Source organism: Pempheris klunzingeri, unplaced genomic scaffold (genome assembly GCF_042242105.1).
Source record: "Pempheris klunzingeri isolate RE-2024b unplaced genomic scaffold, fPemKlu1.hap1 Scaffold_54, whole genome shotgun sequence".
NCBI lineage: Eukaryota > Metazoa > Chordata > Actinopteri > Acropomatiformes > Pempheridae > Pempheris > Pempheris klunzingeri.
The window spans coordinates 57269-72506 of NW_027254958.1; the positions used below are offsets into that span (position 1 = coordinate 57269).

At 39.5% G+C, this 15238-nt stretch overlaps 2 protein-coding genes across 4 annotated transcripts in view; both read left to right on the top strand.

The window, feature by feature from the left end:
• Positions 1 to 613: 613 nt before the first annotated feature.
• Positions 614 to 10805, top strand: LOC139224786 (actin-related protein 2/3 complex subunit 1A-A). Its single transcript, XM_070856105.1, has 10 exons — positions 614 to 738; positions 1495 to 1646; positions 2786 to 2890; positions 3255 to 3477; positions 3695 to 3802; positions 5464 to 5670; positions 6021 to 6096; positions 8871 to 9064; positions 9772 to 9862; positions 10650 to 10805. Exons 2-10 carry the CDS (start codon positions 1583 to 1585, stop codon positions 10653 to 10655), a joined length of 1074 nt encoding a protein of 357 aa, XP_070712206.1. The 5' UTR covers positions 614 to 738; positions 1495 to 1582; the 3' UTR covers positions 10656 to 10805.
• Positions 10806 to 11392: 587 nt separating this feature from the next.
• Positions 11393 to 15238, top strand: part of wipi1 (WD repeat domain, phosphoinositide interacting 1) — a 39821-nt gene continuing 35975 nt past the window's right edge. For 2 of the 3 annotated variants that reach the window (XM_070856104.1, XM_070856103.1), the window contains exon 1: positions 13666 to 13978. In XM_070856104.1, the coding sequence (XP_070712205.1) occupies positions 13890 to 13978 (89 nt within the window). In that variant the 5' untranslated portion in view covers positions 13666 to 13889. Of the gene's footprint in view, positions 11440 to 13665; positions 13979 to 15238 lie in introns of those variants that run through there. The other variant, XM_070856102.1, reaches the window with a different exon arrangement.

The following is a 15238-nucleotide window of genomic DNA, read 5'->3' on the forward strand; positions in this document are numbered from 1 at the left end:
TTAGGATCTGTTGAAGGGCAGATATACATTTTGACGTGTCTCAGTATTTTCACACTTCTGCTTTCAAAGGTCATCAACAGCTAATTGTCATTTCAGTATTTTCCATCACAGAATACATTAGGTTAATTGGCTGATTAATAAATCATTTTTTGTTGTAGCCCTAATGATCTATTTCTACTTTACGACCAAAATTCTGTCAGTAATGAAACTTGAATGTAAAAATGAATAAATGGGATGAACGTTGTATGTATGGAATAAAAGCTGAATATATGAAATGAGCTTTGAGAATATTGAATGAAATCAGATGTCATGAAGGTACTGGTGCCATCTTGTGTTTTTGTTGTGATTATTTGTATGGATGTTGCTGAGTCACTATTAGTGAGTCACTTTCATTCAAAACTCCTTCTTATATATTGAATATATGTGTGTGGTAACGTGTGTGTGTGTGTGGTATAATTATACATTATCTGTGTATATAAGAGGTAGTTTTGGTCTTTGTGTGTGTATTTGCATAGATATAGACTGTGGTTTATCCAACAGTCTTGTTCTAGATGAGATACTTACTCAACAGTTCCTAGCAGCCACACCCACCTTTCTCTCACTCCCCTCAGTAATACACAGTCACTTCATTCGCCCAGACTGCACAGCTCCATTCGTGTTGACTGCCCAGAGTCCACGGATACTTCCCTGAACCTCTCACGACCACAAATTCAACCTGACCACATATATACAGCAATGGTAAGTAATGACCTCAGCTCTCATTGTTTCTATCACATTTAATCAGCTTGCCCTATTCTTAAACTCTGCTAAAACTTATACTACATACATCTGTTAAGACAAGTATTACTCTATTCCAGACATATTAATCTGTTCAATCTAATGGATATTGCCCCACATCAAATATCTCTCTGCTTTGGCTTTTTGATAAGGCAAGGTAAAAACAAGCACCAAATGTAATGTTTGAAAAGTACTTCTATGTACCAGTCCAGTATGAGGTAGTATCTTCTCAGGCTCAAAACTTTTCAAACAGTTGGGAACAAACTTCTTCTCAGCCTTTTAATGATAACGTAAAACAGTATCACATTAAGAAATCCAAGGTTTGTGTCCTCCAGACAGACTCATTTAAGAGTGCAGAAAAAAACTACAGACGTAACAGTTAAAGCTTGATTGCACAGTGTGTACCACACCTGATAAAGGTGTGTTCTTATCTCACTCTCATTACTCACACAACTAACAATGCATTAAAGGGAGAGTTGTTGCAGACAGTAAACTCATACTCACATACTGTAAGTCTGCCCATAAAGTGGATGTACTTTCTTTAGACAAACATTCCAAGTATCCATCACAGTAAGAAACACAAATCTGATGTTAGGATGACTCATTGAAAGTCTAATACCACCAACTTTATAATTCAATGTCCACCATTTCTTTCTTCCCATATACAGCTTAAAGCTTTGTCTTTAAAAATATTGTTTTTCCCTGTTGGTCTGCTAGATCTCATCCTAAGACCTAAAGCAGTACCTCTGCAGACCAGCCGTGACAGCAGCTACATTCCAGCAGCCTCTCCTGCCTCTGTTCAGACATGTCACTCTACAGTTTTGGCCTGGAGCCGCTTTCCTGCCACACCTGGAACAAAGACAGGACTCGTAGGTGAAACAGCAAATATACCAATCAGGCTACATTTCCTTGCTGAGTAACACATACATATATATATCTACATATATGTGCAGATAGAAATGCATCAAACATCACTGTATTCTTTCTCCATAACCTATGGATTCAAAACAGTGTTGGGCCACACTAACAATGCAGAATCCATATACATCTCCTCCCTCTTCTAATTGCATTAATGTTGCCTGGAGAACCACAGGATATCTGATTATCAATACGAGAAATTGCCACAAAGAGCATTGCTTTATGCATCTGACTGCACTTGAATTGCAAGATGTCTACTGCTGTTTTTGTACGTGACATTACTTGTTGAGCAGTGCATTGTCATTGACTTGTTTTACACACTATGCCTACATCAGGCCTTACAGCATTTCATCACATTACTACTGTCTTCCAATAAATAAATTTTATCTAAATCTCCAGTGTGAAAATAAAAGCATTATGGAATGTTTTAATTCCAGTGTCACTCAGCTATAGTCTACAGGCTTTCATTGAGCGCTTTGAGGAAATGTTAACAACCTCAATGCTAAAGTTCCCTCATGTTTGCTATCATCATCATGTAATAGGAAGGTCACTATGAAATTTACTAAATACATTTTCATGCTCCAAGAATTTCTTTGAACCTATTACATGACCTTCCCATTGATTACGATGTACACATAATAACTAAAGGCAAGACTGACATGATAATTTCCAGGACATTCAAAACATGAACACTATTAATGAACTATTTGTGACCCTGTACCTTTTTGTCACAGAAACTCTAACACATTGATATCCATGACATCTGCTGATCACATTCATATTCCTCAGATGAAGAACCTCTGAATTTGAGTGGCTCTCCATTAAACAGAAGATCACTGGTTTGATCTCGGACTCCTCCAGTCTGCATATCAAAGTGTACAAGATACTGAATCCAGTCTATGTCCTTGTGAGTGTGGGTGAGAGTGGTTTGTCTCCTTCATGCAGATTGGCACCTTGCATGGTAGCCCCTGCCATCAGTGTATGAATGGTGTGTGAATGGGTGCACATGAATGTAGTGTTACAGTGTCTTGAGTGGTTGAAAATTCTAGAAAGGTGTTATCCATTTACCATTAACCATATTTCTCTACAGAGATTGCAGTGAGTCCTAACAACAATGTGGTGAACATCTATGAGAGGAAAGGCAAGGACTGGGTCAAGATCCATGAGCTCACTGAGCACAGTGGGCGAATCACAGGTACTGTAACTTACATCAGCCAGTAGAGAGAGACTGAAGGAGACATGGGATGTGACTTGTTGGTCACCATCCTACTGGAAAATGTAAAACTTGAATTGAGTGAAAAAATAAGAGCCAAATAAACAATAGGGCTATTGCCCCAGGGCTTTGACCCTCAGTGGCCTGAAAAGACCCAATTATTCCCTGCGACTGTGGGAATAATTATTTGATAAAATTGGCTTAACTCAGAGCTCTTTCCAGAGCTTTCATTCAAAAGTGAATGGAGTTTCTTCATCACATGACCTGAGCATCTTCTTAGCAGGAAGCATTGCATAATTTATCGATCCTTTCACACTTAAATAGTGCTTCATAATTGTGTCCACAGGCATTGACTGGGCCCCAGAGTCCAACCGCATTGTGACATGTGCATCTGACCGCAATGCCTATGTGTGGACTCTGAAGGATGGCGTATGGAAGCCCACCCTGGTCCTTGTGCGCATCAACCGTGCAGCCACCTGTGTGAAGTGGTCACCATTGGAGAACAAGTTTGCCCTGGGCAGTGGAGCTCGCATCATCTCTGTCTGCTTCTTTGAGAGAGAGAACGACTGGTGAGCAACACATGATCAAATTCCAGTTTTGTACTTAACTCTTAAACAGTTGGTTTTGGAGGCCACAATTATATACTTCAATAGTTTCAGAGCCTAATGATATCTATCGGGTTAGAAAGTCAAACAACACAGTCTAGATACAATCTTACCCCTTACCTTACGCATATTGCCATGGTATTTGCTAACACAGGTTTTTACCATTCTCCCTCCCTTTTAGGTGGCTGAGTAAGCACATCAAGAAGTCTGTTCGCTCCACAGTCCTGAGTCTGGACTGGCATCCCAACAACATCCTACTGGCAGCTGGGTCTGCAGACCTCCACTGCAGGTGAGACACCTAGCAGGATGTTCATATTTAGATTTCCAGGAAGACAGCATGTGGGCAAGTGAACCCGATTAAGCATATGATACGGTTTCTTTCTCTCCTCCACTTGCAGAAAATGTATGAATAATATACCAAGATGTTTAATAAAGTTAGTCCAGAGCTGTGTTTTTGCAGCAAGGCTTTTCTTTATTGAAGTAGAAGAGGAGGACTTGGGATTTGGGACTAGTTTTGGCAATATTGTTTATTTTAGTTTCTGTCATGTACAAAGTCAAACCAGCAACGAATGATTCCTACTAACAAGTTCTGTGTAAACCAAAGCCTGACATATCTTCTTCATTCTAGTGATTGATCTCCATTGTTGTCCAGAAAGTATTAAAAACACATTAGTGTTGCACTGGTTGGCATGTTCCTTTATTACTACTAATACACACACTGTAGTTTACTTTGAATTATCCCACCAATATAGTCAATATTCACTGTTACAGTGACAAGCTGCCTTAAAACAGATAAACAAATAAAAAGGAAATACTTTTGAGGGTTTAACTATATTTCTATATTTATAAAGGCCTGGCTCTGGACAACAGGGGGCCTAAAGCAAGATTTTCTTTGGCGTCCTGCAAGAACTATGACACAAAACTATAGCCTATATATAAAATTCCCATTTTCACCTGTTTGTTGATCAACACGATGTCCAGATAGCGGACATCTGCTAGCAATCTGATGGCTAAAAAAGGCTGGATTATTAGACAGCACAAGAGCACTAATAATGGCAGCACAAGAGCAGGCACAAGATCAATAGAAGCAGGTTGATACCACACCAGACAGGACCCCAGGTGCAGACTGTGCAAAGATGCTCCTGAAACAGTCCAGTACATACTAGCAGGGTGTAAGATGCAGGCAGGAACAACCTACAGGGACGCTATAACAAACTGGCTGGCTCAGGAACATCTGCACTGAGTCTGGACTGGAAGTCCCATGGTCAGAATGGAAGACACTTTCCAGAGTGGTTAAGAATTACCGGGCTAAGATCCTGTGGGACTTCCAGATCCAGACTGATGTTGTTGATCGACAAATAACAGAGGAAGGCAGTGGTGATAGATGTAGGAATCCAGAGTGACAGCAACGTCAGGAAGAAAGAACATGAAAAGCTTGAAAAATACCAAGGCCTGAAAGAGGAGCTAGAAAAGATGTAGGGGGGGTAAAGGCACTCATGGAGAACTATCATGCATGCTGTGCCTGTTCCTGTGAGATCCAGTTTGGTTCTGCTCCTCAACTTGCATTTTGGTGGCGCCATCATTCGCAGGACCTTACACAATGCACAGCCCTTTGCACTCACCAACTCTGTATCTGTATTATACCCTACCTTTATATCTGTATATTTAATGACAACATCAGTATACCAGGCAGGGCAAAAAGTGACAAAGTAAGAGAGCAATGTTTTTCCAAGTTATTAATAGCTTAGAGAAACATTGTACTCTCACATTCTCACTCCCTGTCTCAAACAGACTCACCTTGAAGAGTGCTCAGTCCTTGATTCTGTCCTTATCTGTCTCTTGTCCTGACAACTATATATAATATAACTATAACTATAACTATAATGTATAAAACAACATTGATCCCCAAACTTCGCAAACTATAACATCTCTGCATGCTGTGCTCATCAGGGTTTTCTCAGCCTACATCAAGGACATTGAGGACAAGCCCGGTCCCACTGTCTGGGGGGCCAAAATGCCTTTTGGAGAGGTGCTATTGGAGCATAAAGACTGTGGAGGCTGGGTGCACAGCGTATCCTTCTCCCCCAGCGGAGATCAACTGGCCTGGGTGGCCCACAACAGCAGCATCACTGTGGTTGATGCCGCCCAGGGGAAGGAGTGAGTAGCCTTCTGCTGCCAAGCCACTTATGCCATTTGCTGATCAGTATTCATTTTCAGCTAAAATTGAGCAGACGCATCTACTTAATTTTTAATGAAGTGTCTTTTACAAATGGATCAATGACTAGGTATTTGCCAGTAGCTTCTATTTCCAACAAAAATCAGCTTCTTCAGCATACTCACCAGGCATGATGAATTTGCAGTACTTCATGACTCCATAACGTGAATTACATCAGATTTTTTTTACCTAGGCCTCTTTGTTCTACTATATATGTGTTCCTACATTCAATTCAATGTCATGGCTTTTGACATTATGACACTAACCACCTTCCTGATGTCTGTCCATCCAGGGTAACCCAGCTCACCACCGACAGCCTGCCACTGCTGAGTGTGCTCTATGTCAGCCCCACTGAGATTGTTGCTGCGGTAACTACCACCTGTGTGTGTGTGTGTGTGTCCGTGTTTGCGCATGTGCATGTGTGTGAGTATTCAGCAGCTGCATAATAAATTAATAAATGATCAAGAAATTAGCCTACTGTAGGCTCACTTATTCAAATATTGAAATCCCCAATTTAAAGCTGCGATAATCAATATATTTATATTACCATTGGATCAGCTGGCATCTTTTAGTACTTTTTTTAAAATTTTATTTTGTTTTTATCGAAGGATGAGACATTAACAGATCTTATGTGCCATACATTGTTAGAACAGACAAATCTTTCGTCTCTGTCCTTTTTTGTTTTTTTTAACATTACATTACTTTACATTACATTACATTTTAACAGTAACATTGAAACTCCCAGAGATGGAACATTGTAGCACTGCATTGGGTCTAAGGCTGGTCACATTTTGGATAAACATTTATGAATAGCATATTCTATGCAATGTCAGGCATATACTGTTTTGCATATTTTTCCAGTGTAAGAAAAAAGTGTCCATTTTTAAGTTCATTGCAAAAGTAATCTTTTCCATTTTGTAAATGTCAGTCATTATTTGGGTCCAGTCCCGGATGGTTGGGTCTCTCTGTGCCATCCACTTCTTTGTAATGGCCTTTTTCCCAGCTGCCAAAACTATATTCCAAAGGTATCCATCAATTGTTTTCATTGCTAGAGTTTTACAACACAAAAACATCGTCTTAAAATTAAGTGGAAACCAGTTTGAAATATACACTTTAAAGCATTGTTAAGATCAGACCAATATTTTTGAAGAGCCTGACAGTCCCAAGACACATGGTATTGATGCGCTCGTTGGCTGCCACATTTTCTCCAACATTGACCGTTTCCTTGTGAGAAATGTGCACTTTGACATTGTGTTATAAAGTAACGAGATACACTTTTCCAGTAGAATTCTCTCCAGATGTGAGATTTTGTACTTCTCCAATGAGATGTATATATATACTCCCACTCATCTTCTGTTATAACAAGATCTGCTTCCTTTTCCTATATATCCTTAATATAGTTTGTTGAAGGACTGTTGAAATTAGTTATAGTTTTATATAATTTTGATATTATTCCCTTTGGAAGTTTTGATTTGTATGCTTTTATAAAAAGGTCAATCAGTGGATTATATTCTTCTATATTTTGCCTAATCTCTTTAATATAATAATTCCTTGTTTGTAGATACCTATAAAAATCTTCTTTCTCCAGGTTAAATTTAGTCTGCAGTGTGTCAAAGCTTTCCAGTTGATTGTTATTTACAATTTGGAAGAAGACTTTTATACCTTTTGTGATCCAAAATCTGAATCTGGAGTCATTTCTGTTTGGGATGAAGTTTTGATCATATGCTAGCCAACTCAGCTTTTTAACTTCCCTGTCCAGTTTATATGCTTTGATCAGGTCCTTCCAAATTGTAAATACAGATTGTATAAATGGATTTTCCAGATTATCAATAAATTCAAGTCATTTATTGTCTGCTAACACTGCCTGTAGGGGGACGTCTGCATTCCCATTGCATTCAATATCCTTCCATTTAGCTTCATATTTTGGGTCACACCAGTAAAGCTGGGCCCGAACTTGTGCTGAGATAACGTAGTTTTTGAGGCAGGGGAGGCCCCAGCCACCTTCTTCTTTTGACAACTGCAGTGTTTTGAAATGAATACTCGGTTCTTTTAGTACTTTTTAGTGTGAGCAGCAGCAGGCAGCTGTTTTGTAAACCAGTTTTACACTACCTGCTCAGCACCAAACAGCAGACAAGCGCTTAGGAGCTAACAAGACTAATACTAATTTTGCTCTGTGTCTACTGGATATGTAAACAGACAACTGTTTGCTTAAGTATTAGCCATGTTGACTGGTTAGCCATGTTGGTGATAATATGTTGATGTTGTGTTTTCAGCTTGTTTCCACTTCTATAAATGCAGCTTTATAACAATAACAGTAACATGTCTAAGTAGATTTTTGATGTACAGTACCTACAGTCCCCCATGTAAATAGATATTTGTTGCCCTGAAGAACAGCTATCTCAACACTGTCCTCAAAGCAGCTATTTCACTGAAAGACAATTTTGACTCTGAAAAAAATGTAGAAAATCTGAGGTGTCCTTTTAGTCGAAGAACATGAAAATAACCCAACAGGAATTTCTTTTGCCATGTCCATGAACAACTTGACTACACAAACCTTGCTCTGTCCGATGAATACTGTGAATATCCACATTCATCATCAACAGTCATGACTGACTAATATTAACTGGTAACTTTTTCACCTTAGTATGATAATGATAATATTTTTAGAAGAAAATCTATGTAAGACAGAAATTTACCAATATTTTGGTCTTTTGTATGCTCACATGCTTCACACACGCCACTTTTATCCCCTTTAGTTTTTTATGTTCTGATATTATGTTCTTTCATGTTTATTATTATGTTCTAATAATTCTTATAGAAATTAAGAAAAAGGTTTTTTTTTTTTTTTACTACTTTCACATTGGGAGTGATGGGAGGTTTTGCCAGTCTCTACCAACTCTACCTCTGAACCACATCCTGAACGGCTAGGGATACTGCTGTATTAGATGCAAACCACTATCCAAATGTTGATTGTTTTGTCTTCCTCTTGGTCAAGTACACAGAATGTAGGCCATGAAGTCCTTACTCTTCTTTGGGGTTGTCAAATTGTGTGATGCAACTTTAAGGACACAGATATAGTCTTAAAGTCTTAACTTTAATGTTGATATAATTCTTTGTATATCCATAATATCTTTTCTGTCAGGGTCATGACTGTTGCCCCTACCAGTTCACCTATAAGGGCACAGGTGCTCTGGAGTTTGTGAAGAAGCTGGACATCCCTAAGCAGACCTCCAGGGGCAGCAGCATGTCAGCCATGCAACACTTCCGCAACCTGGACAAGAGGGCCACTGACGAGGACAACAATGAGCTGGACATCCTTCACCAGAACAGCATCACGTAAGCACCACTGGAAGTTAGAATTCTACTTTTAGTGGATTGTTTCAAATATGTGATGACAGATCTAATTTGTTGGAAAGATTGGGGCGCCCTGGTGGCCTTGATGTGAAGGCATCAAGCATGAGCCACAAAGCTCCTTGTTTGGGACCTTTGTTGCATGTTATTCCACATCTCTCATAAGAATTCATGTAAACTCTCTTGGTCCTGAACCATCCGGTTAAAAAGCAAAAGTTCAGACTTCCTGCCAGTAAGATTTTTTTTGCAAAACGTTGCAAAAAACACCCAAATGTTATTTGATACATATTTGAATGAGCCCAAAAAGGTTTTGTTTTGTTTTGTATATGCCATACACTGATTCTTGTAGACATGTCTTTTTGGTTGTCTGTGCCTTCTCTCTTAAAAGAACATCTATCATCATATTTCTACCTACATGTACACTTGCATATGACTATTCTCCCTTTAGTGGCCATATTTGAATTCTGTGTCTTTGTTGTAACGTGAACATCTTTGTGTTTCTAGAGCCACACTACAAGAAGCATTCTGAGCAGTCTTGTTTTATCTTTCATAGTTGTTACCTAACAATCAACAGCTCTGCAGTGCTAGCTATGGTTGCTGAGAGTTTTTTTGTATTGTAGCAACAATATAAAACCTCTACAGTTTTCAGCTTTTGTAAACCTTGTGTGTATGTGTTGTGGTCTGTCCTGCAGCCAGCTGTGTGTTGTATCTGGGGAGAAAGCCAAAGTGGAGAAATACAGCAGTGTGGGTCTGGATGGAGCCGTGGTGATATGGGATTTTAAGGTAAATGTGTTTATGTGTCAAACTTTGTCTTCGATGCAAAAGTTAAGATGTGATTTAATAATGTGATTATTACTCAGCTGTATTTAAATGATTATTATGATGGAAATGAGTCACTTAGAACTATACTGTGCAATTTGACAAAATATCTGTTTGACAACTGAGCAAATTAATTTCCTGATAAAGACCATGAAATATGGTTAAAAGCTCAGAAAAAAACTAGAAGATGAAACTTGGATTAAGATTATTTTGTAGTCAAGATATATTGAGGTAATTCATCAGTGGTAATATCGGTAACTGTTTTAAAGAATAAAGCTTTCACACTCATTCTTTGAAAAGCTTCACGTCCACCTTCATTGACATTATTAGCACAAATAATATTCCTTCAATTTATTCATGTAATTTTTGTAGTGGCTACACCACTTCAATCATTACTGATTAATACACATTTTTTGAATTTGGGAATTTGGTTGCAACATAATTGCTGAAAAAGTAGTCACAATTCACATAGACGAGATCAAAGTGGCCACACTTATCAAGCAATGATTTTTGAGTAATGGTTGTAAAATATGTTTCATGAATAACGTCATTCAAGATGTTATAAAGAGGGTTTTTCATGTTGACAGCACTCTGAAGGGAGCACTGACTAAGTGTATTGAATGTCTGCACCAAGTGTCAGCTGCAACGCAAACATACTAGTATACAACCTGCTAACTATCTGCCCTCAAAATGCCATATCAGTGCAACTGTGAAGGGCCGATTCTAACATGTTTGTGCTCTTATTGTGCAGCATTAAGAGTCCTTGAGGTGCCAGAGGCTGAACCGACCCATCCTTGTATCACCCACTCTTCTGTGGAATATAACTGCTGGTCGACTGGAAAACAGTGCGCCTTGTGATGTTTATCCATAAAAATCTGAAATAAATAAAGAGGATATTTACATGGCAGACTGTGGTGTAATAACTTGTTCTTCATATTTCTGTGTACAGCATCAGTGTATTGGCGTATTGGTCTGTTAAGTGAAGCCAATGCAGAAGGGCCTTAAACCTGCATTCTTTGTAAAGGACAGCAGGGGGCAACTCTGCTGGTTGCGAAAAAAAACTAGATGAATGGAAGTCTATGAGAAAATGACCCAACTTATTTATTTATTTTTATTACCTCAGTATGATGTTCATTTAGTAAAGTATGGTCCCATTTAAATTAAAATAGATCAGGTCTGGCCAACTCTTTGCCCTGTCTCGTGCGGCTCTTTGACTCATATAACTCATAGAATTGTTCTTGTGGACAGTATGTGTGACGCTGCCTGCCTGCACGCAGAGTGAGAGCACGACAGTACGTCTAATGACGTGAGCCGAGAGCCAATCAGGAAATTACCTGGGAAGCAGTGAACCAATCACCTCGGAGGATGGGGGGAACTGTTGTTTCATCGCAAGAGCGTCATTAATAGAGTGGGAGAGTTTGAATTTCTTTGTGGAACGCAATGGCCCTTCTTGCCTTTTATGCCAGACGTCACTGGCGCATTTCAAAGCTTCAAATCTGCAGCGCCATTTCACGCTAAAGTCGACGAGGAGGTCCCGAAAGGTACTGAACTTAACTAGCAAAAGTTAAACAGCTTGAAAAGTCAGGCAGAAAAGCAGACACAGTTGTTACTGAAATTTACCAAGCAAACAGAGACTGTGACGCTTGCTTCGTGTCAAATGGCGTGGAACATTGCACGAGCCAAAAAGCCACATAACGAGGGGGAGTTTATTAAAAAATATAATGCCTGAACGCCGTGGTATAAATCTTGAAAACGACAAAGTGAAACGAATAGTATCAGACGAGCTAAAACTCCTTTTCACATGTTCTGTTAATGGACGCTACTGGGAATTGTTTATGTTTTTATGTGCAGACTTGATTGAACTGAGAGTTTATGTGTGTGAGAGGCGCACACAATGTTCACGTGACTGTCCCCTGGTCTGTCAGCAGAGGGTCAAGTCCATTTCTGTCAAAATAGTTTCAGGTGTTGCATTTACAATAAATCTGACTGAGCAGAGGCATGTGTGTCTCTGTGATTATGTGTTTGTATGTCAAGTATTGTGATTTTTTTTTTTTGATTTTCATTCTGCATGTATGTGAGAGTGAAATATAGAGGGAGAGAGTGAGACAGGCAGAGACAAAGGCTGATAAAACCTTTATTTCCCTTTAAATTGTCTTGACATTGTCATGTCATTGACATTTTGTCCTGCTTATAACATGGTAAGTGAATCTAGAGTAGCAAATTTTACTAAACAGACACATCACTGTCATTATTACTCGTCATGGGAAGTACTCAGTCTATAAAAAGTGTAAAGTAATGTCCTCTGTGGATCTGGAGGAGTTTCCCAAATTGCTGATGTCATCAAGGTTGTCTCAGCTCAGTCTTTAGGACTACACATTTATAACAGAAAGCTTCCTTGCTGATGCTGTAATTTGTTTTTCTAACAGATTTAATTATGTTTTAATATAATGATATAAAGCTTAATAAGCTGAGACGTATTGAATTACTGCATAAAAGCCCACTACAGCTCACCTTACAAATATCTTATATAGTAGTAATAGACCGTAGACCGGGACCATTACCGGGAACTCCAAACTGCTATATTTTCATGTCATAACGTTTTTGGGATGTAACTTAATATTGTTAATGCTCTACTACTGCCCTCCTCTGGATTCTTGCAAGAGTAGCAGGGGAGGAAATGCCCAACAGTGCTGCTATGGGAACTTATTGATACCTGCCATACAAGACAGCAGGGATTTGGGCCCATGACTTCCTCAACACAGGATAATGAATCATACAGATTTAATTAAGGCAGATGTTATTTTCACGCAGGTGTCAGTAGCCAACAATGCTATTTGCAAATGGCCAATATGCTGTTGCTATTGACACCCAGCCACATAGCCAATGTGGCGGCTATTTACACCCAGCGGTATGTTTGTTGAGTATATTTTGCACTTACTGTACCCTTTCTTTTATATTGGTATTTGACTTATTATTTCAACCCAAACCATGAACATTTCCTAAACTTAACCAAGTAATTTGGGTTCCTAAACCTAACCAAACTATGACTGAAAACTGGTAATAATAAAAGAAACCTGAAATATATAAGTTCACTCAGTCTACAAATAAATGTATTACTCTGGACAGCTGACCTCACATGGGATTCAAACCCTGATCTCCTGGGCGCCTGTACTTGCAATTCTGCCACCACAACCACCTTCATCTGAGGAATTTGACATTCTTTATACTGCTTAACCGGACCAGGTGTAAATAGCCGAATAACGGCCGTCTGCTAGACACTCAGTTTAAGAATTAAATTGGTTATAGTAGTCACTCTACATTGTGAAAGTAGATTTAATTCATTTGCAGAGGAACATATTCATATAACATTCACATTTACTGTGCATATAAGCCATGGCACATTATTATGTCACATGCCTAAAGTATGTAAAGAAAGAGTATGATTTTTGAAAACTGCAAAATAAATCATGTTGCAGGTGCATTTTGCATTAATTCAGTGACTACGAAAAGACTAAATAATGTGTTTTAACAGAGTTTGGTCGTACTTTCTTTTCCACGGAGAAGAACGTTGGGAATACAACTACATCACATGAATGGGCGGACACAAACAAAGCCCTCTTCGCCCCAGCAGCCAATAAAAACACACTATTGCACGCCTACCCAATTAAAACAGACACCGGGGACAACGTGGTTTCACTGCCAACCAATCAAAGAGGCAGAGATATGACGTGGCGCTATCAGCTGTTCTTGTTTTGCTCTTTCTTCTCCAGGGTAACGGACATCTAAAATAACCGCATAGAAAAGTGTATTTGAGTCGTTTTTTAGCGGTGAAAACCGCTGACTCTACCTCAAGCGTTCACTTCCACATCTCCATTTCCACATTTTCTTCCTAACTGGAGCCGTCTGTAGCCGACATCAAGCGAAGAGGTGCAACCGATCCCAGGCCTCCAATCCAGGGCGGAGGGTGGGAAGGAGGTCGCTGGGAATCGGGATGGAGACCGGAGAGGCTGCTGACGGGCCTGGCCAACCGGACGGAGAGGGGATCCGGTTTAGCTGCGCCTCTTTCAACCAAGACTCCACGTAAGCAAACAGGCAGATACCGAGCAGATCGGTTTGATTTCGATCTGAAATTAGACAAATGCATATAGAGTTTGCCTTCAAGCTATTTAGTCATTTAAAATGTAACGGTTTATGAAATTAATGGAGCCAGCTCTTTCCCAGATACACCTTACCTTGCATTAATTAAACTGAAGGGGGACTCAATTTTACACATCAAAATCTGTTTGATTATCATGTTATCATCATCTTTATCCTGCAAAAACTGTTCTATAATGACTGCTTTGAAGAAGCTTTCCAAAGTCTGAGAAAATAACCTTGATGTGATAGTGATGGTGTCAGATTTTTTGGCATGGGTTTGGAGTCTTCAAATTTGGGGGTTGGTGGATAATTGTGAAGCAATATATATATTGCAGTTACAATATATAAGCTATAAGGTTGCATCAGAGGAAATGGGAAATGTAGGATACAGCATTTTGGAGCTTGACTATACTCATAGTCAGGATATCTCAGCCTCTGCTGCTGCACAGATTTTGACCAAGCCTGCATTACAAACTGGAGCTTTAAAATTATCAAGGCTCAGTATTTGACTATACACTCAAATAGTATATTTTAGCCTCTGCTGGACAAAATATGTCTCTCATTCCTAGTTTTATGGAATTAGGTTAGGGTTGCTGGAGTAGACCTTTTAATCTGGGAGCTGCCTGGTGTGACCACAAAACCCTCCTTGATGGCAGTGATAGCAGCTCCACTGGATCAGAAGGGTGTTCTTTGTGCCATACTCTGCGTCTGCCAGCTGCTCAAAGAGTGCAACTCATGTTGCATATACTTTTACATTGAAAGCAACAAGCATTAGTACAGCATTAAACAACTATTTGACTATGGCGACCTGAGCAGAGAATAAAGTCACACTCACTCTGATTTCACTTGAAATCTGAGTTTCTCTGTCCTCCACTGGTTCATCCTAGTACACGTGATCCCGTGAATTATTCAGTGACTGAATCCATAGCACAGTGAAACTAAGCCAAAATACAAGTCAGAGCCACTTTCCAGCAGCAGATTCAGCTAAGCACCTGAGCTAACACAGTAGCACAAAAAGCTTAGAGAGGCTGTCAGTCAACGGATCTTGTCCAAGAGAGAGTCCAAGCCAAGTAGCTTCGGTGTTGGGAAAGGGGGTGAGATGCATATTTGTTTTTGTCTGAGATGCTGAGAAATGGAACAGTGGGCCTTTAAAGTGCTAAGAAATCCAAAGTTAAGAGCAGGATACTGTAAAAGACAGGATTG